The sequence below is a fragment of the Zingiber officinale genome, chromosome 11A (genome assembly GCF_018446385.1).
Source record: "Zingiber officinale cultivar Zhangliang chromosome 11A, Zo_v1.1, whole genome shotgun sequence".
Classification (NCBI taxonomy): Eukaryota; Viridiplantae; Streptophyta; class Magnoliopsida; order Zingiberales; family Zingiberaceae; genus Zingiber; species Zingiber officinale.
Window position 1 is genome coordinate 96164115 of NC_056006.1, and position 25818 is coordinate 96189932.

General features: G+C 38.9%; 2 protein-coding genes across 2 annotated transcripts; one reads left to right on the forward strand and one right to left on the reverse strand.

Moving 5' to 3' along the window:
• Positions 1-1540: 1540 nt before the first annotated feature.
• Positions 1541-8305, forward strand: LOC122031123 (auxilin-like protein 1). Its single transcript, XM_042590204.1, has 8 exons — positions 1541-2011; positions 2578-5983; positions 6103-6181; positions 6314-6387; positions 6489-6554; positions 6626-6715; positions 7613-7789; positions 8071-8305. The coding sequence occupies exons 1-8, from the start codon at positions 1680-1682 to the stop codon at positions 8104-8106; spliced, it is 4260 nt and encodes a 1419-aa protein (XP_042446138.1). The 5' UTR covers positions 1541-1679; the 3' UTR covers positions 8107-8305.
• Positions 8306-12511: 4206 nt separating this feature from the next.
• LOC122031644 lies at positions 12512-13780 on the reverse strand. The gene has a single exon (XM_042590735.1). The coding sequence runs from the start codon at positions 13778-13780 to the stop codon at positions 12512-12514; it is 1269 nt and encodes a 422-aa protein (XP_042446669.1).
• Between the last annotated feature and the right edge of the window lie 12038 nt (positions 13781-25818).

Here is a 25818-nt window from a genome sequence, read left to right on the forward strand (position 1 = left end):
TTATCTTTTTAACTCACTTGCTTCTACAGTACGGTACGATGCATGAACTATGAATGAACTAAACGAAAAACACAACTTAATCGGCTTCGGCGATAAGAATTAGGAAGGCTTCGTGACTAACGATCAATTAGTAGAGAACTAGCTTTAGGAAGCTTTTCGAAGACTGAAGCTGAAGGAGTTGCATGTGCAAGCTTGATCTTTGTTTAAACCACATTAAGGTGGTGTTGAAATGTACTGAGCCCTTGGTTCCATGTTAATTGCTAATTCTATAGTTTCTATTAGAATGCTAAAAATAATAGTGCCCTTTTGAATAAAATAACTAAGAACCCGGTTATCGATGACAATTTCCTCCGAATATATTAGATTTAACATGCGACCTGAATGAAAGAGGATATAGAGAAAATTTTCTTAGATCTGATTAAATAATCAAATAATTGAATATAAATATTCAGGTAATTAAGTATGGAGACGGATGTAGTAGAATCCTACTCATATTCGACTCAAATATCTACTTAAATATTAAAAAATGAATTTTTAAAACCCACTAACTATTTTTTTTTGTGTTTAATATGTTTTATTGAATATGATTAAGTTATGAGAAAATCATACATTTTTTTGTTGAATTATATTTTTTTGATATGATATTTAATTATAATATACTTTTGTTAAATGAGTATAGATATGAAGATGAATATATGATCCTCCCAATTCTCATCAATATGAGGATGAGAATAAAAATTAAAAATATGATTGATAAAATGATATTCTAAATAAATATAATAAATAGGGACGAGAAGAGGTGATATAAAATCTGATCATCCCAAAATCCAGGTATATCACACTGCATGTGGGCCAACTCAACTGGGCCCGGCCCATTGAATCTCGGATTCCCCCAAATTTAATTTCTCCAAAATATAACCAAAATAACTAAATGCCAAAAAAGCGATCAAATAATTCTAACAAAGAAACAAAAAAACGTCCCAGAAAAACATGAGAAGCAAAGAAAAATGACACCCCAATTCCAGCGCATTCTTTATAGAATGGATGAATTAATGCAAATATAAATTTAAATTCAAATTTAAATTCAAATTCAAATTCAAGTATGACAGCGAATGGGTTTGGTGGTGCCCTCCTATGGCACATGAACAGTGGTCCCACCAACGATCTGTTGTTCCAGCTTGGAGAAGCAAATCCACGAAAGACAAAAATTAATAATTAAAAATATTTTTTATTCGATATTTCCCACGTCATTAATTAAGAGGGATTTCAAAAGATGATGAAAACTTTTGTAAAATTTTGACCCTTAATTATTACCGTCATTATCCTCTATACCTTCATATTATAAACTAAATAACACGTATTCCCACCGGCATCTATAAATTAATAGCAGCTGTGTCATAAACAATAAATTTCGAAAGGGAAAATTTAGCTAATTGTGTACGGTAAACATACCTATTCAAAGAGGGCTATTTTGGTAAAATGCTCGCCAAAATTTCCCTCGATTAATTAAAATAAAAATAAAAGGTCTCACTGTGTTCCACTGTCACCTCACTGGCCAGAGCGCTCGCCTTAAAAAATTTCGCCTTTCTCTTCCTCCCACTACGAGAGACGACGACGGCGAAGACCGCTGAAGGAAGGCACAAGCGAAACCCTAACCGCGCCTCTTCTTCCTCCCAGCCATGGAGGGGCAACGTGTCTCCAAGAAGCCTGCTTCGTCAGTCTACGTCGACGTCTTCGGAGGTCCTCCCCGTTTCGCCGCCTCTCCTTTCCCCTCCCGCCCCGACGACTACGCGGAGATTTTCGGAGGTTCAGGGACCTCCTGCAGCATCCCCTTCCTCGATCTGCCCCCGGAGACGTACGGCCTTGACGGTGATATTGCCGTAGTGCGCGACGGCCCTGGATTCGACTACTCTGAGGTCTTCGGGGACTTGGACTTTCGGGAATTTTCTGTACCGCATGAGGACTTGTTTTCCTCGAGTCGGGGCGTGGAAGTCGGTTCCGCGAACGGGAGGTGTGCTTCTGAATCTCTTTTGTTAGCTGTCTTTGTCGAGTGGTATTTTGTTGGTGTTGTGTGAAAAAAGATCACCTTTTTGTCGGCTAATGGCTTTCTCCTTCCTGAAGCTGGCAGTAAAGGTTTAGAAAACGTGGTTACATGCATAACGAACAAGTATGAGAAGATGTAGGAGTACGTTATGCATCTAGCTTTTGTTGATATGGTTACAATATAACATACATTGTGTATTTTTCACTTCTTTCTTGCTAATTTTATTGCGCTGAATGAATTCCAAAATATAACTCCTGCCCACTTAGAAAACCCTTCACCTAGGCTCTCTCTGTTTTTCATTATTGGCATGCTAATCTCTAGGTCTCAATTAGCAGATCAATGCCATTTCCCCTTTCCTTTGTTTTTGTTGCATACATTGAATTATCAAAAAAATCAACTAGTTTAAAACTAGCTATTAGTTAGATTGGGAGATTCAAAGAGGATTACTAAATTTTGTCTTTTTAGACACCACTAAGACTATTTTTCTTAGAATAATGATTATTAGTCACTAGGTTTCCATTCGCCATTGACAGGGACTTTGAGAATCCAATAATTAATGGTCAGCCCGTTAAAGAATCTGAATATTCTCTGGAAGATGTGAATTGCATTGAAGATGATCTTGATTGTTTCCCATTGAATTGTGATCTTTTGAATCATAATTCTGGGAAATATAACCTGGCAAATAATGTGAAAAATAATGGGAGCAATGATGGTGCTGTGAGACGACAATCACACAAATCTGATCCTCCTAGATCCATTCTTGAATGTACTACCCATTTGCAAATGCCAAAACCTGGTGCTCCAATTAGCAAGGTTAACAATGTTGATTTACGTACCTCAGGAAATGTAACCATCTCAGATATTAAGGAATGTAGCAGTCTATGTTCTGCTTCAGAGCTTAATCACATAAATTTGGATCTCCATTCACATTCTTCCAGCAGTAATTCAGTCACTAATGATGATGTAACATCTTCCGATGCTATGTATGTGAGTGTTGTAGATGTCAGTCTCCAAACACAACCTTTGCAAGTACCACCACCACGAAGACCACCTCCAAAAGCATGTAACAAAATAAATCATCCATTCTTAAAGACAAAGCCTAAAGTGGAAATCAGTATAGATGGACACCATTCATCTCAACGAAATGAATATCCTGAATGTTATGGGTTTGTTTCCAAAATCCATGCACCACAAGTTGTCATGAGGGATGGTCCTTCCTTGGATGTAGACATTGATGCAAGTTCAGCTGCTGCTGCAATAAAGAAAGCAATGGAATTAGCTGAAGCAAGATTAAAAAGTGCAAGGGAGTTGATGGAGAGAAAACGTGTAAATTATCTCAACCGAAAGAAGAGTCACCATGAAACCATAAGCGAACAGAAGATTGCTCAATATTCTTTTTTATTAGATAACACCAGTGTTATTACAACACAAAAAAAGCTGGCAAAAGAGGGCAAGATTGATGACATTCCTTCAGAGAAAGGAAATATCACCAATGTTTTAAAGGCAGATCTGGATGTTGGGGATACAGCAAGAGATGTGATAATGTCTAAACATGGTCAAGAGATGATGAAAGAAAACAGTTTAGCTCCAGAAAAGGAATGCCTGGAGTGGAAGATGATGGATCGAGAACAGTCAAGGATAGCAAGCAAAGAACAATCATTAATACTAGAACATGTACATGTGCAGGAACCTATTAGGAAAATGATGAAAGGAACTACAAGCATTAACAAAGATAGTCATTATGACAATAAAGAGGTTACACTGCCATCTGAATTTAAAAGCAATAATAATTTGAATGCAGATATAGAAAAGATTGATGGGCCAAAGATTGCCACAGATGTGAAAGATGATTACGATTCTTGCAAGGGAGAACCAATTGAAGATCTAGATAATGTGGTTCTCATGGAGCCACAGCTTCAAGAAGATATTGATATCCTTAAGGATACTCACATTTCTTGTAGTGTGGAAAACAAGAAGCTTGAAGAGGCTCAAGAAGTTCATGGTGAAAATTTGAGCATACCATTCTCTTTTGATAAGAGTTCTGTTGCAGTTAGAAATGAAGAAAATCTGGAAACATTTGACATCCATAAGTTTGAGGAGTCAAAAGATGCTAAGCGCAACTATGAATTTGAAGACAATCTACATGACTTTCAGTCAGTCCAAATGATATTGTCAGATACATTAGAATTAGAAACTACTCAAGTAACTTCTGAATCTGGAACAGTTGAGAAGAAATTCACTGCAGATAATTCAAACAGTGAAGAGTGCGATGATGGTACTATTCTGGATGCATCCATGATAGGTGTTGTTCCAAATGACAAGGAAATGAGGATGGCATTTGTATCTGGCATGTTTGATGCAGAGAAAGAGTTGGATGCTCTTTGTGAATCTGATGATTCTATAAATCCATCAAGCGAAGTGCAAGTTGAAGATGGTCACTCAAACAACCTGGTCCAAATGGATAGACATACAATGAAAACTATGAAGGAAGTTAGGGAGGAACCATACTCAAAGAAAGAGTCGTCCATTTCTGAGAAATATGATTCAGGAGTGGTAGTTGACCGAGGCACAGATGAAATAGGTGATAATTCAATGATACAAAATGCAACTGGAGTAATTTCGTATGAACCTAAGAATGCAAAAGAAGATGGTGCCTCCTCTCAGGATCGCAATGAGTTCAAATCAAATGGACCACCAGTGGAAGCCCAGAAACATGATGGGACACCGGAGGCAGTTCTTAAGTCCTGTTTGCTGGAAAAATCTGAGATGCAAACAGCACAGCATGGAGGCAAGAAAGTTAGAGAAAATGAAAAGATTGGAGATATTCATGCAAACCCAGATGTTTCAGAAGAGCAAGTTGAAGGTGGTCACTCAGACCCGGTGCAAATGGATGAAAATACAGTGGAAACTCTGAAGGAAGATAGGGTACAACCACACTTGAATAAAGAGTCATCCATTTCTGGGAAATATGAATCTGGACTGGTAGTTGACCATGATACAGATAAAATAGGAGAGAATTCAATGAAACAAAAAGGAATTGGAGTAATGGCATATGAAGAACCTGAGAATGCAAAAGCAGATGGTCGGTGCTCAGAAGATTGCAATGAATTCAAAGCAAATGAACTACCAGGTGAAAACCAGAAATGTGATGAGACGCCAGAGGCAGTTCAAGAGTCTTGTTTGCTTGAAAAATCTGAGCAAACGATACAACAAGGAGAAAAGGAAGTTAGAGAAAACAAAAAGCTTCGAGAGATTCATGCAAATCTAGATAACATTGATATCGTGAATAGAGATTCAGATGCCAGGTGCTGCCTCCTGTTCAAATATTCGGATACTCGGTCAGAAAATGGTGATGGTATCTCAGAATTACAATCACCACAAGGTGCTTCAGACATTTACAATGTTGGGCCCTCAAAGATCACTTCCAACTTTAAGAAGACAGAAGATAAAGAATGTGAAGTCATGGAAAAAGAAAATAAATCATCAGGAATTTGTACAAGGAAATTAGAAGAGGAAGAACGAGAGAGAGAGAAAGAGAGAGAGAAGGACAGAGCTGCAGTGGAAAGAGCAATTCATGAAGTACATGAAAGGACACATGCCAAAGCCCAAGAAAGGGCAGAAAGAAATGCTGTAGAGAGGGTTACCTCTGAGGTTCGACAGAGAGCACTTAAAGAGGCTCAAGAGAAGGTAGATAAAGCTAATGCTCTTGCTGCGGAAAAATCAGTAGCTGAGCAGGTTTTGAAAGAAGCTAGATTAAAGGCAGAGCGTTCTGCTGTTGAACGAGCAATTGCTGAAGCTCGAGGGCGTGCTGCAGAAAGAGCACTTGCTGAAAAGGCAGCTGGAAATGGTAGGGAACGCAAAGAGAGACCAAACGGTTTCTACAGGGATAAAATGAGTAAAGAAAATGGAACAGAAGAACATTCAAAGCCCTGGAATAAGGTAAACATGTATATGCCTTAAGTAGATATTTGCAACAGTTGTATGTGGTTGTTTTGATTCTTAATTATTCAGAGTACAGTTTTTATATCTCTGACTTTTTCATATGGTTGGACATGTAGGATGGATCTACTGGTGCACAGTTTCACAATACTGATTCTTCGAGCAACTCCAAAGGATATTCATTTGTGGATAGCCAGAGTAAGCTATGTTAGGATTATTGTCAAGAGTTCTTTTTGTGAGCCTTTCATGTCTTTGTTATTGTTTTTCTTATACTTGAATATCCATAGCCTCTCTCCCTTTTTGAGATACTTGGGTTCTTTTATTGATCAGAAGCAGCTGAGGACGAATCATCTCTCAGGAATAAGGCTAGGCTTGAGAGGCATCAAAGAACAGCTGAACGCGTGGTGTGCATTTCGTCTGATTTGGACTTTCTTGGTAGTTGAGGATCACATTTTTCATATTTAGTATTTCTAACACTGTTTACTCTTGTGTTTCTTTGTGTCAGGCAAATGCTCTTGCTGAGAAGAACTTGCGGGATGTTCTTGCTCAAAGGGAGCAAGCAGAGCGAAATGTAATGGATTGTTTGTGATCAATATACTAGATCCAATTTTGCTTAATATTTATGTTTATATTTACTTGCAGAGATTGGCTGAGTATTTGGATCCTGATATCAAAAGATGGTCAAATGGAAAGGAAGGAAATTTGCGTGCGTTGTTGTCGACTCTGCAATATGTATGTGCATTTGTTTAGAGCGTTCAATTTTTAATTGTATAGTATGCATGAATACATTTTTAGACTTATTCAATACTATGAGTGAAATCCAACTCAAGTACGTTTGCAGGAGAAAATATAATGTTTTAATTTATCGTACACCCAAATGGACAATACAATATCTGTAGCAAATTACATTATCTTTTGGAATTGGCTGATAGCGAACCTTATAGAGATAGGTGAACCAAGAGGCATGGCCGTTACCTTCAGAATTAGTGATTATCAAAAAAAAAAAACTTCTGGAATAACTATGTTGAAATGTACTAAAAGATCCAAAATCTGAAAAATTGTTGTTTCCAGATTCTAATAGTTATGAATTTTTATTCGGGACAGTGGACAGGCTCTTTTGGTCTTCTGTTTGCCCATTGTACGTTTGACAGTTGGAACAAAAGCAGTTCAAGTCACCACTTCCCATTTGCTTTGAACTGTCAAAAATCTATTCTTTAGAATCACATGAAACTCGCCATCTAGCATGATATGAGTTGTTAGAATTGAAGAGAATTAAATCAAAGAAAGCAACTTATCTTTTCATATAGGAATTGCATGGGATTTTTAAATTTGTTTGTTCTAATCTTGATTTTAGTGAGACCAGTAGCATATCAAATGGTTCTACTTATATGGGATCGATTTACAATCTGCATCACTGTATCTGTATCTTTTCATTGTGCTTAATCAATGTCACACTAGTTCATAAAGTTTTATTAGTGGAGCTTCATTAGTCCTTTAAAATGCATTCCAATCTGATAGCCAGCTTCAGCCACTGAGAATTCATGAGTTCCATTAGTAGTCAGAAATAGATTTTGCATGAAAATATGGAGCTGCTGATGTTTCAGCCATTTCATTGGCTTTTGTTCTCAGATCCTTGGGCCTGAGAGTGGTTGGCAGCCAATTTCGTTGACAGGTGTCATTGCTGCTACTGCTGTGAAGAAAGCTTACAGGAAAGCTACACTCTATGTTCATCCTGATAAATTACAGCAAAGAGGTGCTAGCCTTCGCCAAAAGTACATTTGTGAGAAGGTTTTTGATCTTCTCAAGGCAAGTCCTCTCATACAGGAATAAAATCGAAAATGCATAACCATGTGGCATTAGATAGTTGTTAAAGTGTTTTCTTTTGTTGTCTTGTTAGCAGCAGTGGGAGATTAATACTAGTTCTTTGCATTAGAAAATCAAGCTTACACAAGTTGTTTTTCCTAAATTAGTGACTAGTTCTTAGCATTAGAAAATCAAGCTTGCACAGGAATCATAAACGTTTTTGCTGTTCTTACATCTGCCTTATTTTTATTGTACAAACTAATCACCATTTTCTAATGACGCAGGACGCGTGGAACAAATTCAACTCAGAAGAGCGATAAAACATGAAGAATGCATACACTGTAGTGTAGTCTTCACCCTTGAACCTTTCATTTGTAGTGCATAAATGTGTTTTAGATTCAAAAGTCAAAACTAGCATGTCAGTCTGTAATTATTCCATTGAACATTTTTTTGCACGTGTAAATATGAAAAATTCTTCTTAGTGCATGCCCGAATTTGATACTTAATTCAATTGATTAAGGCTCTTTCGTTAACGTCAATAAACGAGCATTTGATCCTTGCATTTTTCATACAATCCCCTTCCAAGAGCAACTCTATTTTAGTGCGCTGCACTGCATTTTTAGTTTTTTAATTTATCTCTTTATAAATATTTGTGGGCCCGGTCATGTGGGCCACCACATATGACCTTTTGTCAAATATTAACTTGCGTCGCGATCCACGTTTTCATAAGTTGGCACGGTTGGTACATGTATATATGTGTTTGCTGTAATAGACTTTAATGTTAATTTTCAATGAGTGCAAAGTCTGACCTCTTCTACATAAAGAATGGCTGGATTTAAACAAATATTTCTCATGATTTATTCCTTTTGGGTGTATTTAATCCAGAGATTTAATATTTTTTTTTATTTTTTTTAATGATAAATTTTTGTGGGGTCGATAAATTTTTATTGATTTTTATAGAATAGAGTTATAAAAAGAATTTCATAGAGTTTTATAGACTTTTTTTACAAGACTTTTGTAGACATTTGTAAATTTTTTTATGGAAACTTATGAGTTTACTAGAAAGAAAAAATTTAAGACTCGTTATTATTAATATGATGAGCATCACTCCACGTTCGATTCGTTATTGCATCTCTCCGTGCATTGATATTTGCTTGTTGTTATTCTTAAGTATCAAATAATTGATCGAAACAATCAACATCATCAATGGCGTAGCCAGGTTGAACAATTATCCTGGGCTAAAAAAGCTGAGCCCAGTAAAGCTCAGCCCAGTGTATCCAGATTGAAGCCTAAAATTGTTGGGATGCTTACCTAGTTGTACTACCCTGGGCTAAAAACGCTGAGCCTAGCAAAGTCCAGCCCATCATAATCAAGTTAAGGACTAAAATTACTGGATTATTTACTGAGCTGCACTGGATTATTTGTTGAGCTGCACTGGGCTGGAGCCCAGCAAAGCCCAGCCCTGTCTACGCCCTTGAACATCATGAACATGTTCTGCAAGGATAATCAAGCTTCATTATCTGGTTCAATTGGAAATTTATCAAAATAACACCCCTTGCGAAGAAAATTATGTAATCATGCACAAGTTAAAACAAGTTCGACTTGGTTGTATATGAAAATAGAGGAGTTGTTTTGAATATTTTAAACTACGATTAAATATTTCAAATACCCTCTCAATGACATTTCTCAAGGAGACATGACGAAGATTGAACAACTCCTTTTATTTTCTAGGTGACACCTTGGCTAGTGAATTCCTGGAGATGATAATCCACACTTTGAAATGGAGCCAAAAATTATCACCGATTCGAATATCCACCATCCACTAAAAAATATTTATCTATCAAACCATGCTTGTGGAATCAAACGACCAAATATAAATAACATATGTAATTTAAAAAAATTATAAGAAAATAAAATAAAATAAAATAAAATAAGCAAGTAACATATAAAATTATATATATATATATATATAGAGTTTTGATACTGTGCGCGACCGCACAGTGCGCGACTGTGCGCGTCGCGCACAGTATCAGCGCTTTTTTTGTTTTTTTTTTATTTTTTTTTGTTTTTTGAATTTTAAAAATTTAACATTTCCTTATTTAAAATTTAATATATAGGTATATCCCTTAAACACATTACAATACTCAATAAATACTTAAATTAATTTTATTTTATTTTTTATTTTTAAACCAAACACTATAACCTAATTAGAAGATCTAAACCCTATAGGTAAAATCTAAAAAAAAAACGCTTTAACACTATACCCAAAGCCTGAACCCTATAAATAAAATCGTAAAGAAATTTTTTAATCATTTTTTAATTTAAAAATTAAAAAAAATAAAAAAAAAACAAAAAAAACGCTGATACTGTGCGCGACGCGCACAGTCGCGCACTGTGCGCGTCGCGCACAGTATCAAGTCTGTATATATATATATATATACCTTGTGTAACTTTAAGTCTGTTATTTCTTGATAAAGCATCTGTCAAAACATTTGAATCATGGGCAGATCCCTCCCGCCCACTGAGTAGATATATGAATTCTAAATCAAAGTTACAAGCTGTCAAAACATTTTGAGAAATCATTCCATGATGATTATGATAGATATTAGTATCATGTCCAAGTACCATTGCTGGAAAATGATTGCCATCATTAACTTCAATGCAATCTTGTAACAATGACAAAATAATAACAATAATAATAATGTTGGATCAAGTCGTACGTGAGAGAGAGGTGAATCACGTGGTTTTAAAAAACTTATTTTTTTTCAATTTTGAAAACAAAGTACATAGTGGAAAAACACAGAAATTAAGAAAACAAGTAAGAAGACAGAAACAAACACGGTCGGTTTTACTTGATTTGGAGTCTTTAGCGACTCCTACTCCAAGATCCAGGTCCCACAGATCTATCGATGGGTAATCCACTAAAATACTTTTTCTGGAACCGCTAGAAGAGGGAATCGAGTACAAGAGAAAGTCAGAACAAATGCAACACACGACACTTATCTTTTTTACAATAATTAAGTACAGAATTTAAAGTTACCAACACTTTTTTCGGAGTCGGTCGACTCGAGCTCGATGTTTGGATGGCTTCTCAGCGGTAGACATGCGTAGCAACGTTATAGCAGAGTCACAACAAGAAGTCGGAGTAGTCGGTACCTCAATCGGATGCGTAGAAGCTTGTGTATAAGTTAATTTTTGAAGTTTGGTCGAGATGCTTTTATAAAGGCCATGGAAGGCGCCTTCTATAGAGTTTAAGGCGCCTACAACGTGTAAAACTTAATCCCTAAAAAAGCTGATCCTTGTGGCCGAACAAGTCAGAATTTTATCTTACAGAAGGTGTCTTCCATGCACGGAAGGAGCCTTCCATGAATAATGCTAAGGCACCTCGGGTATTATTCACCAGAGGCTTTTTGTGCTCTTCTTGCCCTACAAAATATGTTAGTCCAATAAACCAAATAATAACCTGCAAGACAAGTGTTAGCACAATAATAATGAGTAATAATAATTAGCTCCTGTCATCCCTGGACCAGGGACTTGTTAAGGTTTCAGTTTAGAGATCCAAAGTAGACTTCAACTGGATCGACGCCTATTGACCCTCAATCGGAACGCGTTCTCACTGAGTCACTCTCCTCCAGTAACTTACCAACTTGTTGTCTGTCATTAGCCTCTTGACCCATCAGGTTTTCATGCCAGTTGTCAAGTCCGTAGACCCAACTGAACTTCTGCCAATCGTCAGGTCCCGCGGACCCAATTGAACTTCCTGCCAAATATCAGGTCGGTCCTTTGCCTATCTGGGCTTCGCACCAACTATCAAGTCCTTAGACCTAACTAGATTTCAGCTTGGTATCAGATCCTTTAGACTCGTCAACTTCTGCACACTTGGTAAAGCAGTTAAATTACATAAATACCTAATTTAACTCACTTGTCATTTATTAAAACCTGAATTAAACTGTTAGTACAAATTACACCAATAAATAACAATAGTAGTAATAAAAATAATAAAAGAATTTCATTACTTTAAAGTAAGGAAAAAATCTACAGATTTATGTTCAACCATCATATATGTTGCAATGCTATTTAATGCTTTCAACACTTTGTTGAAGTTTTGGCTAGTATCATAGTATGATTGATCAAATATTTTATGAATCAAAGAGTATCGAGCATTGTGACTAACAATGAGTAAAATCATGACAACTATTTATTCAATACAAATGTATCTTGTATCTTACAATAGAATTTTTTTCTCTAAGGATGTTGTACAATTTTAAAAATACACCAGAGTGCATTCTATAAATTTCTCAAAAGTGTGTTCGATCCTCTTTTAATATTCTATGAATATAACATCTACTTAAAGGACGATGGACATATTCACTACACAAATAAGATATATGCTCAATCAACACACATAAGATCCTATAAAATTCCACCAACAAACATCTAAGTATTTTGTTTAATTCTTCTTCCAATATCTCGTCCTCCATTTGTTTTTCTACTCCATGCATGTTTATGTTTCACATTTAAATAAATCACATGATATCCAACAAGAAATTAAAATAAAAAAAAACTCTAATAATTCATGAAAATCATTCCACTTATAACCAGGGATGGATCCAGGAATTAGAGTTGGGGTGGGCTTGAATTTAATATAACAAATTATATATTATTATTAAAAATATAATAAATTATATAGATATATAACAAAAAAAAGTCATTACATTATACTATTCAAAGTTGTACCCTACGAGATTTTGAAATATAAAATTCATCTATAATAGAATCTACATCTATATCTTTAGCTAAATCTCGTTCAATATAGAGTGTCAAACAATCTTCAAGAAAATTATCCTCCATTTTATTGCGAAGTGTCGTCTTCACATGCTTCATTGTTGAAAAGGCTCGCTCAGTAGTGGTGGTAGAAACAGGTAATGTCAAAATAAGATGAATCAATCTAGTCAACATAATGTAAACCTTTGACCGTCCACTCTCAGTTAATTGCTGACACAACTCAACAAGTGTTGAAACCTTCAAAATTTGCATTACATCAAGTTTATAATGTACCAATTCATACTCCAAAGCAACGATGTCTTGACTTGTGAAATCTTCATGATAAAACTCCTTTGCAAGTTTGCAAATATCATCACTATTGATTGGGTCAAATGAATTTTTAGGATCTAAAGTTGTACTAAGAGAAAGTAGTTCCACTGATGACTCATTGAATCGAGTATTTAACTCCATCAAGATGGAATCTATTGCTACATTAAAAACATCAAAGTGGTAATAATGCTCAACTGTAGTTTGCTGACGAGAATGACCGATCTTATATAGGCAATCAAGGTCAGGCACATCAATTTCATTTCTAGAGCAAAAAACTTTCACTTCATGAAGAAATTCTTCCCACCCGCATTCTCTAAGTTCTTGAAGGATAGTTTTGGTAGTAGAGACAAATGTAATAGCAGTCAAAATGTCTTGAGATTTTCTTTGAAGAATTTGACAAAGAGTATCTGTTGTTTTCATAATTTTATGCATTAAGTGTAAAATGAACACAAATTCAAAGCTTGTCATGTTTATGTAAATTCCACGAACTTCAGCCTTAGCTCTTGCATTTGGAGAATGGTCACTAAGAACTTCAAAAACTTTGCAAGTTGCAGCGTACATACCTATCAAGCTTTTTACTGAGTCATAGTGAGAACTCCAACGAGTAGCTCCTGCCCATTGCAAATTACCAATCTGATTGGCCCCACTTCCGGAATCATGTTCTCCAATTGCCAACATATGTTCGATTTCATTTCTTTGTGTAGTACGTAACTCAGCAATACGCTTAGTAGAAGAAGTGACAATATTGTCCAAATGAGAAAAGGATTCCCAAATAACACTGACATCCTTGGTTGCATAAACCAATGTTAGTTGTAGTCGATGAGCAAAATAGTGGACATAATATGCATAAAGACAATCTTTGAGAAATAATGCCTGAAGTTCATTCCATGCGCCACGCATATTGCTAGCACCATCATATCCTTAACCTCTAATTTTCTTAACTTGTAAGTCATAATGTATAAGAACATTTGATATTTCATTTTTCAGATTCAATGAGGTAGTGTCACTAACACTTTTGATGACAAAAAATCTTTCTGTCAAAATCCCATGATTATTCACAAACCTCAAGATAACGGCCATTTGCTCTCATTTAGATATATCTTGTGCTTCATCAACAAGAATACAAAAGACTTTATCTCTAATTTCTTTACGAATCATCTGTCGCACTCTATTGGCCATAATATGTAAAATCTCTTTCTAAATTTCTGGAGCAATATATTGGGCATTTTTGGGAGCATTTTCTAGTACAACTTCATTAATTTCCGTACTCATGTTTGCAAAAGTCTTCACCAATTCAAGAAAATTTCCACGATTAGATGAAGACAGAGATTTATCGTTGCCTCTAAAGGCACAACCTTGAAGTGCTAGCCAGCGAACGGTGACAATTGAAGTCCTTAGACGCAAACGATTTTTCTCCTTTTCCTCTTTATCTTGAACATGAATCACATTATCGATATGTTGAGAGGGTCTCATCAAATTTTCAGCCCTTCTCTCACACATAGTATTGTTAGGACCAAAAGTAGCTAGAGGGGGGGGGGGGGGGTGAATAGCTCGTCGCGTTCTCTCGGTGCTCGGCGTTGCTTGGCGTTGCTTGTTTCTTCAAGAATATGCAGCGGAAAATACAGAAACAAATGCAACAACGCTAACACGGTTGGTTTACTTGGTATCCACCTCACAAGAGGTGACTAGTCCAAGGATCCACACCACGCACGCACCCTCCACTATGAAAACACTCCTTTTCGGTAACTACCGAGGGCGGAGAAGCCCTACAAGACTCTCAGTACAAGAAGAAAGGAAAGGGAAACAAAATACAAGCGCAAAGCTTACAATGAGTACAGAAAACCCTAACCCTAGCTTCTCTTCTTGCCTTTGATCCGCCTCTTGACTTGGAAAGCTTCCAAGATCCTTCAAGAACTGGCGATCTGATCTTTGAGAGCGCTGTGGAGGAGTAGGCGAGAGCTCTGGAGTGAATCGGAGAAGTTCTTTGCGGCCAATGAGCGCTGCGGCCTTAAGCGGCGCCAGCGGTCGGATCCCGATCGATTCGAATGTTCCCAATCGATCGGGAGGCTTTGGATCGATCCACGGATCGATCCAGCGCCTATCGAAACTCCGATCGATCCACGGATCGATCCAGCGCTTATCGCGCCGTCCCATCGATCCACCGATCGATTGGGACATCTGATCGATCCACGGATCGATCCGGAAGCTCTCTGTAAGGTGCGGATCGATCCACCGATCGATCGAGCCGGATCGATCCACGGATCGATCCGACTTGGTTTTGTCCAAAACCAAGTCCCAAACATCTAACCAACATTCGGTCAACCTTGACTTGTTGGTATGTCATGCCTAGCATCTAGTCACTCCCTTGACTGCTAGGACTCCCTTACCAAGTGTCCGGTCAATCCTTTGACCCACTTGGACTTTTCTCTGTGCCAAGTATCCATCAATCCCTTTAACCTACTTGGACTTTTCTTTCATGCCAAGTATCCAATCAATCCTTTGACCTACTTGGACTTCCCAACACCGGATGTCCGATCATCCTTGATCCATCTGGATTTTCCTGCTGCCTCACTCACGGGACTTTCACCTAGCTTCACTCACTAGGGTTTTCCATCCGCCTAGCTTCACTCACTAGGACTTTCACCCAGCTTCACTCACTAGGGTTTTCCATCCGCCTAGCTTCACTCACTAGGACTTTCACCTAGCTTCACTCACTAGGGTTTTCCATCCGCCTAACCACAGAAAGCTCGGCTTTTAGTATACACTCCAACACCGGCTTCACTCACCAGGACTTTTCTTCTGCCTGGCTTCACTCACCAGGACTTTCATTTTGCCTAACATCCCAGTTAGTGTTGGTGCAATATCCCTCAGGTCAAGGTTGACCTGGGTAACCAAGCTGAGTCTTGGTTTGGGTTTAGATGTTTGACAATAAGATATTGATTGAAGAAAAGTCAAGTAGGTCAAGGTTGTTGGACACTTGGGAAGTCCTAACCGGGATGTTAGGCAAAATGAAAGTCCCGTAAGTGAAGCCAGCAAGAAAAGTCCGGTGAGTGAAGCAGAAGAAAAGTCCCGTGAGTGAAGAAGGAAGTCCTAGTGAGTGAAGCTAGATGGAAAAAAGAAGTGGGCAGTGAAAGTCCTAGTGAGTGAAGCAGATGGAAATCTGGTGAGTGAAGCGGTGAAAGTCCTAGTGAGTGAAGCTAGGCGGATGGAAAATCTGAGTGAAGCGGTGAAAGTCCTAGTGAGTGAAGCTAGGCGGATGGAAATCCGGTGAGTGAAGCCGGTGAAAGTCCTAGTGAGTAAAGCTAGGCGGATGGAAAATCCTAGTGAGTGAAGCTAGGTGAAAGTCCCGTGAGTGAAGCGGCAAGGAAAATCTAGATGGATCAAGGATGATCGGACATCCGGTGTTGGGAAGTCCAAGTAGGTCAAAGGATTGACTGGATACTTGGCATGAAAGAAATCCAAGTAGGTCAAAGGATTGACCGGATACTTGGCACAGAGAAAAGTCCAAGTGGGTCAAAGGGATTGACCGGACACTTGGTAAGGGAGTCCTAGCAGGTCAAGGGAGTGACTAGATGCTAGGCATGACATACCAACAGGTCAAGGTTGACCGGATGTTGGTTTGGGAGGTTTAGGACTTGGTTTTGGACAAAAACCAAGTGCTGGATCGATCAGTGGATCGATCCAGACCTGTCCCAGCGAACAGAAAGCTTCTGGATCGATCCGTGGATCGATCCAGAGGTCCCAATCGATCAGTGGATCGATTGGGACGCGGCTGCTTCGCGCGATAAGCGCTGGATCGATTGGGAACATTCGAATCGATCGGGATCCGACCGTTGGCGTCGTTTAAAGCCGCAGGCGAGCGTGGTCTTCGGCATCTCTTTACGAGATCTTCTCCGATTCACTCCAGACTACTCGCCAGCTCCTCCACAGCGCTCTCAAAGATCAGATCGCCAGTTCTTGAAGGATCTTGGAAGCTTTCCAAGTCAAGAGGCGGATCAAAGGCAAGAAGAGAAGCTAGGGTTAGGGTTTTGTACTCATTGTAAGCTTGTAAGCTTGTATTTTGTTTCCCTTTCCTTTCTTCTTGTACTGAGAGTCGTGTAGGGCTTCTCCGCCCTCGGTAGTTACCGAAAAGGAGTGTTTCCATAGTGGAGGGTGCGTGCGTGGTGTGGATCCTTGGACTAGTCACCTCTTGTGAGGTGGATACCAAGTAAACTCCTAGTGTTAGCGTGTTTGTGTTTGTTTATGTATTTTCCGCTGCGCATTCTTGAAGAAACAAGCAACAACAAGCAACACCGAGCACCGAGCGAACGCGACGAGCTATTCACCCCCCCCCTCTAGCTACTTTTGGTCCTAACAAGTGGTATCAGAGCAAGGCCGCTCTTCACCGGAATCATCGCCGGAAGGGTCAAGCATATCAAGAAAAGCTAGAGGGTGAAGAAGTTGGAGCAAATTCTTCAAGTTCAAGACTTTATCAAGCTCAACTTCAAGATGCAATTCCAAGATGGGCTTGGATTTGACACAAGGGTGGCTCCACCATACACTTCTACGAGTTTCGATTCTTGGAAATCAAGAATCGAAAATTTTCTTATGATGGAGATAGAGCAATGGTTTGCTCTAATGGAAGGCTTCAAGGCTCCAAGAAATTCAAAGGGCAAAGTTCTAAAGAAAAGTAAATGGAGCCCGGAGCAAGTCCAAAGGTGCGAGGCAAATGACAAAGTGACCAAGCTTTTGGTCAATTTATTGCCAAGCACCATCCTTTGCAAAATTGGAGAGTTTGAAGATGCAAAGGAGCTATGGAGCAAATTGGCCAAGCTTCATGAAGAGATCCCCTCCACTGTACAAGATCATGAAGAATCCAGAGAGGGTGACTCTTTGGAGCAAGACCAAGAGGAGGACTCCGAGGTTGAGAGATGCTCAACCTCGGAAGAAGAAATCAAGAAGCTTCATCCTCAAGGGAATGCAACGAAGGGAACAAGGAGGGAGCATACTCCTTGTTTCATATTCAAGATGATGAAGCCTTCACCTCTAGGATTGAGGGGGAGCAATCCTTGGTGACACCGGATCAAGAAGAAGAAGAAGCTTCTACATCCGGGTCAAGAGAAGAAGAGGAGGAAGAAGCTTCTACCTCCACAAGTCAAGAAAAATCAAATGGAGGAGAATCAAGGTCCGATCAAGAGGAAGCTTCTACCTCCGGATCCAAAGAAAAAGATGCCACCCCTACAAGCAAAGGTATAAATGTTTCAATTAATAATAAAAATCATATAATATGTTTTGAGTGTAGGGAACATGGGCACTATAAGAGCAAGTGTCCCAACTTGGCCAAGAAGAAGGGCCAAGTGGCACAAAAGGGCAAGGAGAAGCCCAAGGTGACCACCCCCGGGACAAAGAAGAGCAAGGAGCACATTGTGTGCTTCTTGTGTCAACAAAAAGGGCATTACCGAAGTCAATGCCCCAAGGGGAAAAAGATGGTCAAGGCTCAAGGAGGCACTAGTCAAGGGGGAGCCTCCAAGGTAAAAAGGAAGGTAACTTTCATTGAGCCTATTCCCTTGCAAAATGGTAAAAAGCATGCTAGGTCAAATTTTTATCATTTTAATGCGATTTACCATAAGAATAGGAAGCATGAGGGCTTTAAGGAAAAGCATGTAGCCCTACATGCCAAAACTACTACACCTAAGGCTAGGAATGTAGGTAAAAGTCTAGGCAAGAACTCTAAGGATTGTAGCTACAAGCCTAGAAACAAAAATGCTCATGAACTTAATGGAAAACCAAAAACTAAGGACTTAGTGATGGAAAATCAAGTCTTGAGGTCAAGACTTGATAAAATGGAAAAGACCCTAAAAAGGATGGAAAATATCCTATTAGGGCAATGAGCATAACCTAGGTTTAGGGGTACAAAAGCCATCCAATGGCCATAAAGGTTTGGGATACAAACCAAAAGCCAAGAAGGATGTGCCTAGTTATCATAGGGTTCCATATAGTTATGGAACGAACCCTAAGTCTAGAGGTCAAGTCAAGGATACAAGGGAAGATATCCCTAGAAGTATCTTTGCAACCAAAGTGACTAAGACTTCTAAGAAGTCTAAGAAAGTCACAAACAAGGTCACAAGGGAGGTTATCCCTAGAGTTGACCTAGAAAATGTGACCAAGGCTTCTAAGAAGCCCAACAAGGTCACTAGGAAGGTATCTAGGGAAGTTATTCCTAGTGAGTACCTAGAGCATCCAAGGAGCACCAATAGGTGTTGGGTTCCTAGGAGCATCTTCTCTACCCCATAGATGGGTTAGAGAGTGTCAACTCCGATTAGAAGGGTGGTTAACCCAACTTTGAGGAAATTGACACTCAAGGAGCATTTTCAAGGTTTTTGTTAACCTTTAAAAATGAAATGAAATTATTACTTACTCCTTGAAAGAGTAAAATGTGCCTAATGGTGGAAGAATTGATTTTAATTTTAAATGGCACATATTGGGAAATTCATAAGAACTATCAAGTTGGGATTTTGGTATGTTCTTAGGCAATTTAAGGCAATCCGAGCCTTAATTTAAAAGTGCTACTCTTGTGGAAAAATGGAATATGCCAACATTTGAGGAATATACTTAATTTTAATTGGCATAAATTAATCAAGGGAATAAGAAATGCAAACTTAGGCTTTGGCATTTTCTTGAAGCACTTTAGGGCAATCTAGATTTAAGTTGTAAGTTTAGCTAAGACTTTAAGGATACTTAGATAGTTAATCTAGGTATATTTTATTTATGCTAAATCTTGCCATGATTGTTTGCCCATCATATGCCATGACATCATATTTTATCTTATTTGTATTTTGCATTCATGACTTATCATGAAAAATACAAAAATACCATGTCATGCCATACATACATCATGTAGTTATAGGAATCTTTCTTTTGAAAGCTATTTTATTTTGATGTATGCCACAACATTATCATGCATTATGTTTATTTCCTTAAAAATTAAGGACATATGGCATTAGTTAAACAAGTGGCATTTGTTTACAACAAGTGGAATAAACAAGTGACATTTGTTTAACAAGTAAATCAACAAGTAACATCCTTTGTGGATGTCTACCTCTCAAAATGCCTAGATAGATATGCATGATCCCTAGAATAGGGCAAAACCAAAATCCTACATCTCACAAAGACTATAAGGTGACTTGTATGTGTTTTAGTGCACATTAGATACAAGTGAGATGTTAGGATGATGAACAAAACTCAAGATGTTGATTTAGTGCATTCTTCTGAGTTTTAGATTCATCAAAACACATAGTTATGTGTTTTCCCATCATTGGGAAAGCTAATGTACAAGTCATGTGCATTATGCCCAAGGAACATGATGGGATATTGGTTTTGAAAATGTTTTTAAAATGGTTTTGGAAAACCTTGGTGAAGGCTATCTTTTGATAGTAATCACCATTGAATAGTTAGACACAAACTTGAAGAAAAACACTAAAGTTTTTGCAAGCTTTCAAGTTTGTGTCAATCTTTGAAATTATGATGTATTTTCATAGAAAACTATTTTTCCATGATTAAGTATGCCCTAAATAATGTCTACACGAAATTTCATAATTTTTGGATTTTTGTAGAATTTTCTAGGGGTTTCTGAAGTTGACTGAAATGGAATTTCAGCAACTATCAGAGCTCCGATCGATCCATGGATCGATTGGAGTTCCTGAATCGATCCGTGGATCGATTCAAAGGTAATTCCCGCGAGCAATTGGATCGATCAGCCGATCGATTCAGGAGTCTGAATCGATCCGTGGATCGATTCAGAAAGGTTCAATCGATTGGAACCCAACTTCAATCGATCCAAGTTGCTGATTTTGGCTGGGAAGGCCTGATTTCAGCATCTTTGAACCTCTTCGAGTCTAGGTAACCATTCCAAACCCCTTAAATACATTTGTATACATACAAAGGGTGTTTTCATGTTGAAAACAAGGATGGATTGGTTAACGAAGACTAAGTAGAAGTTTAGGTTGAGGTTGTCTCAAATTTTGAATATTTGAACCTCAAAACTTCTAAATTTGGGTTTCCTAAAGGTTTAGGGATTCCAAGTCATTGTTGGTGCAATGACAGAAGTTACCACCATGTCTTTAGGGGGAGGGACTCTTTAAAGACATGAAAATTATTTTTCATGAACCTTGGAAGGTGGTTAACCTTCTGTTGTGGACTTGCTCAAGGTTGAGCATTTAAACTTGAAATGGGGAGAAATGGGGAGTGGATATCCTCATTATTTCAAGTGGACACTCAAGTGGTAGATAATGCTCAAGGTTGAGTAGTTGTCTACATTGAGGGAGACGTTAAGGATAAATGAAGGGTATGGGACCTTCATTATCGTGTTGATCACAACGAGTGATGTTGTGAACAACGATGAGCAACTCTTCAGGGGGAGAGTCTTCAACAAATGGATTTGTTGAAGTGTGCCCAGAATTGGAGCATAGGTTGATGTGTGTCCAACGATGGGTTGATGTGTGCCAATAGGGGGAGAATGTATGGTTAAGCTTAGTCCTTCATTACCTATGGGAAGGTCATAGGGGGAGAATGAAAGGACTCATGAAAGGGAGTAAGTTAGGCTTTCATTACCTAGAGGGAGTTTGCCCTCTTAGGGGGAGAATGAAGAGCTTAATTTATGCTTTCATTACCTAGTGGCATGAAGAAGGAGGCTATGGGATTAGCCTAACTTACATATGGGATTGTAAGTGTTATTGTGGTATTGTCAAACATCAAAAGGGGAGATTGTTGTGCAATATCCCTCGGGTCAAGGTTGAGGTAACCAAGCTGAGTCTTGGTTTGGGTTTAGATGTTTGACAATAAGATATTGATTGAAGAAAAGTCAAGTAGGTCAAGGTTGATTGGATACTTGATCGGAAGTCCTAAGCGGGATGTTAGGCAAAATGAAAGTCCCGGTAAGTGAAGCCGAGGAGAAAGTCCCGTGAGTGAAGCCAGGAAGAAAAGGGTGAGTGAAGCGGTGAAGGAAGTCCTAGTGAGTGAAGCTAGGGAAATCCTGGTGAGTGAAGCCGGTGAAAGTCCTAGTGAGTGAAGCTAGGCGGATGGAAATCGTGAGTGAAGCCGGTGAAAGTCCTAGTGAGTGAAGCTAGGCGGATGGAAAATCGAAGAGTGAAGCGGTGAAAGTCCTAGTGAGTGAAGCTAGGCGGATGGAAATCCTGGTGAGTGAAGCCGGTGAAAGTCCTAGTGAGTAAAGTTAGGCGGATGGAAAATCCTAGTGAGTGAAGCTAGGTGAAAGTCCCGTGAGTGAAGCCGAGCAGGAAAATCCGGATGGATCAAGGATGATCGGACATCCGGTGTTGGGAAGTCCAAGTAGGTCAAAGGATTGATTGGATACTTGGCATGAAAGAAAAGTCCAAGTAGGTCAAAGGGATTGACCGGATACTTGGCACAGAGAAAAGTCCAAGTGGGTCAAAGGGATTGACCGGACACTTGGTAAGGAGTCCTAGCAGGTCAAGGGAGTGACTAGATGCTAGGCATGACATACCAACAGTCGAGGTTGACCGGATGTTGGTTTGGGAGGTTTAGGACTTGGTTTTGGACAAAACCAAGTGTTGGATCGATCCGTGGATCGATCCAGATCTGATCGATCGGATCGATCCGCACTGCCCCAACAATGAAAGCTTCGGATCGATCCGTGGATCGATCAGAGGTCCCAATCGATCGATGGATCGATTGGGGCTGCTTCGCGCGATAAGCGCTGGATCGATTGGGAACATTCGAATCGATCGGGATCCGACCGTTGGCGTCGTTTAAAGCCGCAGCGAGCGTGGTCTTCGGCATCTCTTTACGAGATCTTCTCCGATTCACTCCAGACTAGCTCCTCCACAGCGCTCTCAAAGATCAGATCGCCAGTTCTTGAAGGATCTTGGAAGCTTTCCAAGTCAAGAGGCGGATCAAAGGCAAGAAGAGAAGCTAGGGTTAGGGTTTTGTACTCATTGTAAGCTTGTAAGCTTGTATTTTGTTTCCCTTTCCTTTCTTCTTGTACTGAGAGTCGTGTAGGGCTTCTCCGCCCTCGGTAGTTACCGAAAAGGAGTGTTTCCATAGTGGAGGGTGCGTGCGTGGTGTGGATCCTTGGACTAGTCACCTCTTGTGAGGTGGATACCAAGTAAACTCCTAGTGTTAGCGTGTTTGTGTTTGTTTATGTATTTTCCGCTGCGCATTCTTGAAGAAACAAGCAACAACAAGCAACACCGAGCACCGAGCGAACGCGACAAGCTATTCACCCCCCCCCTCTAGCTACTTTTGGTCCTAACAGTTAGGACTTCCCAGTCAAGTATCCAGTCAACCTTGACCTACTTGACTCTTCTTCAATCAATATCTTATTGTCAAACATCTAAACCCAAACCAAGACTCAGCTTGGTTACCCAGGTCAACCTTGACCTGAGGGATATTGCACCAACAATCTCCCCCTTTTTGATGTTTGACAATACCACAATAACACTTACAATCCCATATGTAAGTTAGGCTAATCCCATAGCCTCCTTCTTCATGCCACTAGGTAATGAAAGCATAAATTAAGCTCTTCATTCTCCCCCTAAGAGGGCAAACTCCCTCTAGGTAATGAAAGCCTAACTTACTCCCTTTCATGAGTCCTTTCATTCTCCCCCTATGAGCTTCCCATAGGTAATGAAGGACTAAGCTTAACCATACATTCTCCCCCTATTGGCACACATCAACCCATCGTTGGACACACATCAACCCATGCTCCAATTTTGGGCACACTTCAACAAATCCATTTGTTGAAGACTCTCCCCCTGAAGAGTTGCTCATCGTTGTTCACAACATCACTCGTTGTGATCAACACGATAATGAAGGTCTCATACCCTTCATTTATCCTTAACTTCTCCCTCAATGTAGACAACTACCCAACCTTGAGCATTATCTACTACTTGAGTGTCCACTTGAAATAATGAGGATATCCACTCCCCATTTCAAGTTTAAATGCTCAACCTTGAGCAAGTTCACAACAGAAGGTTAACCACCTTCCAAGGTTCATGAAAAATAATTTTCATGTCTTTAAAGAGTCCCTCCCCCTAAAGACATGGTGGTAACTTCTGTCATTGCACCAACAATGACTTGGAATCCCTAAAACATTAGGAAACCAAAATTTGGAAGTTTTGAGGTTCAAATATTCAAAATTTGAAACAACCTCAACCTAAACTTCTACTTAGTCTTCGTTAACCAATCCATCCTTGTTTTCAACATGAAAACACCCCTTGTATGTATACAAATGTATTTAAGGGGTTTGGAATGGTTACCTAGACTCAAAGAGGTTCAATGATGCTGAAATCAGGCCTTCCCAGCCAAAATCAGCAACTTGGATCGATTGGAGTTGGGTTCCAATCGATTGAACCTTTCTGAATCGATCCACGGATCGATTCAGACTCCCTGGATCGATCGGCTGATCGATCCAGCGAGTTTCTGCTCGCGGGAATTGCCGTTTGAATCGATCCATGGATCGATTCATGGAACTCCAATCGATCCATGGATCGATCGGAGCTCTGATAGTTGCTGAAATTCCATTTCAGTCAACTTCAGAGACCCCTAGAAAATTCTACAAAAATCCAAAAATTATGAAATTTCGTGTAGACATTATTTAGGGCATACTTAATCATGGAAAAATAGTTTTCTATGAAAATACATCATATTTTCAAAGATTGACACAAACTTGAAAACTTACAAAAACTTTAGTGTTTTTCTTCAAGTTTGTGTCTAACTATTCAATGGTGATTACTATCAAAAGATAGCCTTCACCAAGGTTTTCCAAAAACATTTTAAAAATATTTTCAAAACCAATATCCCATCATGTTCCTTGGGCATAATGCACATGACTTGTACATTAGCTTTCCCAATGATGGGAAAACACATAACTATGTGTTTTGATGAATTTAAAACTCAAAGGAATGCACTAAATCAACATCTTGAGCTTTGTTCATCATCCTAACATCTCACTTGTATATAATATGCACTAAAACACATGCAAGTCACCTTAAAGGTCTTTGTGAGATGTAAAATTTGGTTTTGCCCTATTCTAGGGATCATGCATATCTATCTAGGCATTTTAGAGATATTAGACATCCACCCAGGATGTCACTTGTCAATAAGTGTCGTTAAATGCCATTCGTCCTTAATTACAAGGAATTAAACTTAATGCATGATTATGTTATGGCATACATCAACAGAAAATAATTTTCAAAAGAAAATATCCTATTACTACATGATGTATGAATGTCATGAAATGGTATTTTTGGATTTTTCATAATAAAACATGAATGCAAAAATAGACATGATGTCATGGCATATGATGGGCAAACAATCATGGCAAGATTTAGCATAAATAAAATATACCTAGATTAACTACCTAAGTATCATTAATCTTAGCTAATCCTAAAACTTAAACCCTAGATTGCCCTAAAGTGCTTCAAGAAAATGTCAAAGCCTAAGTTTGCATTTCTTATTCCCTTGATTAATTTATGCCAATTAAAATAAACATGTCCTCAAATGTTGGCATATTCCATTTTTCCTCAAGAGTAGCACTTTTAAATTTAAGGCCCGGATTGCCTTAAATTGCCTAAGAACATACCACAAACCCAACTTGATAGTTCTTATTAATTTCCCAATATGTGCCATTTAAGATTAAAATCAATTCTTCCACCATTAGGCACATTTTACCCTTTCAAGGAGTAATCAATAGGTCCATTTCATTTTCAAAGGTTAACTAAAACCTTGAAAATGCTCCTTGAGTGTCAATTTCCTCAAAGTTGGGTTAACTACCCTTCTAATCGGAGTTGACACTCTCTAACCCATCTATGGGGTAGAGAAGATGCTCCTAGGAACCCAACACCTATTGGTGCTCCTTGGATGCTCTAGGTACTCACTAGGGATAACTTCCCTAGATACCTTCCTAGTGACCTTGTTGTGCT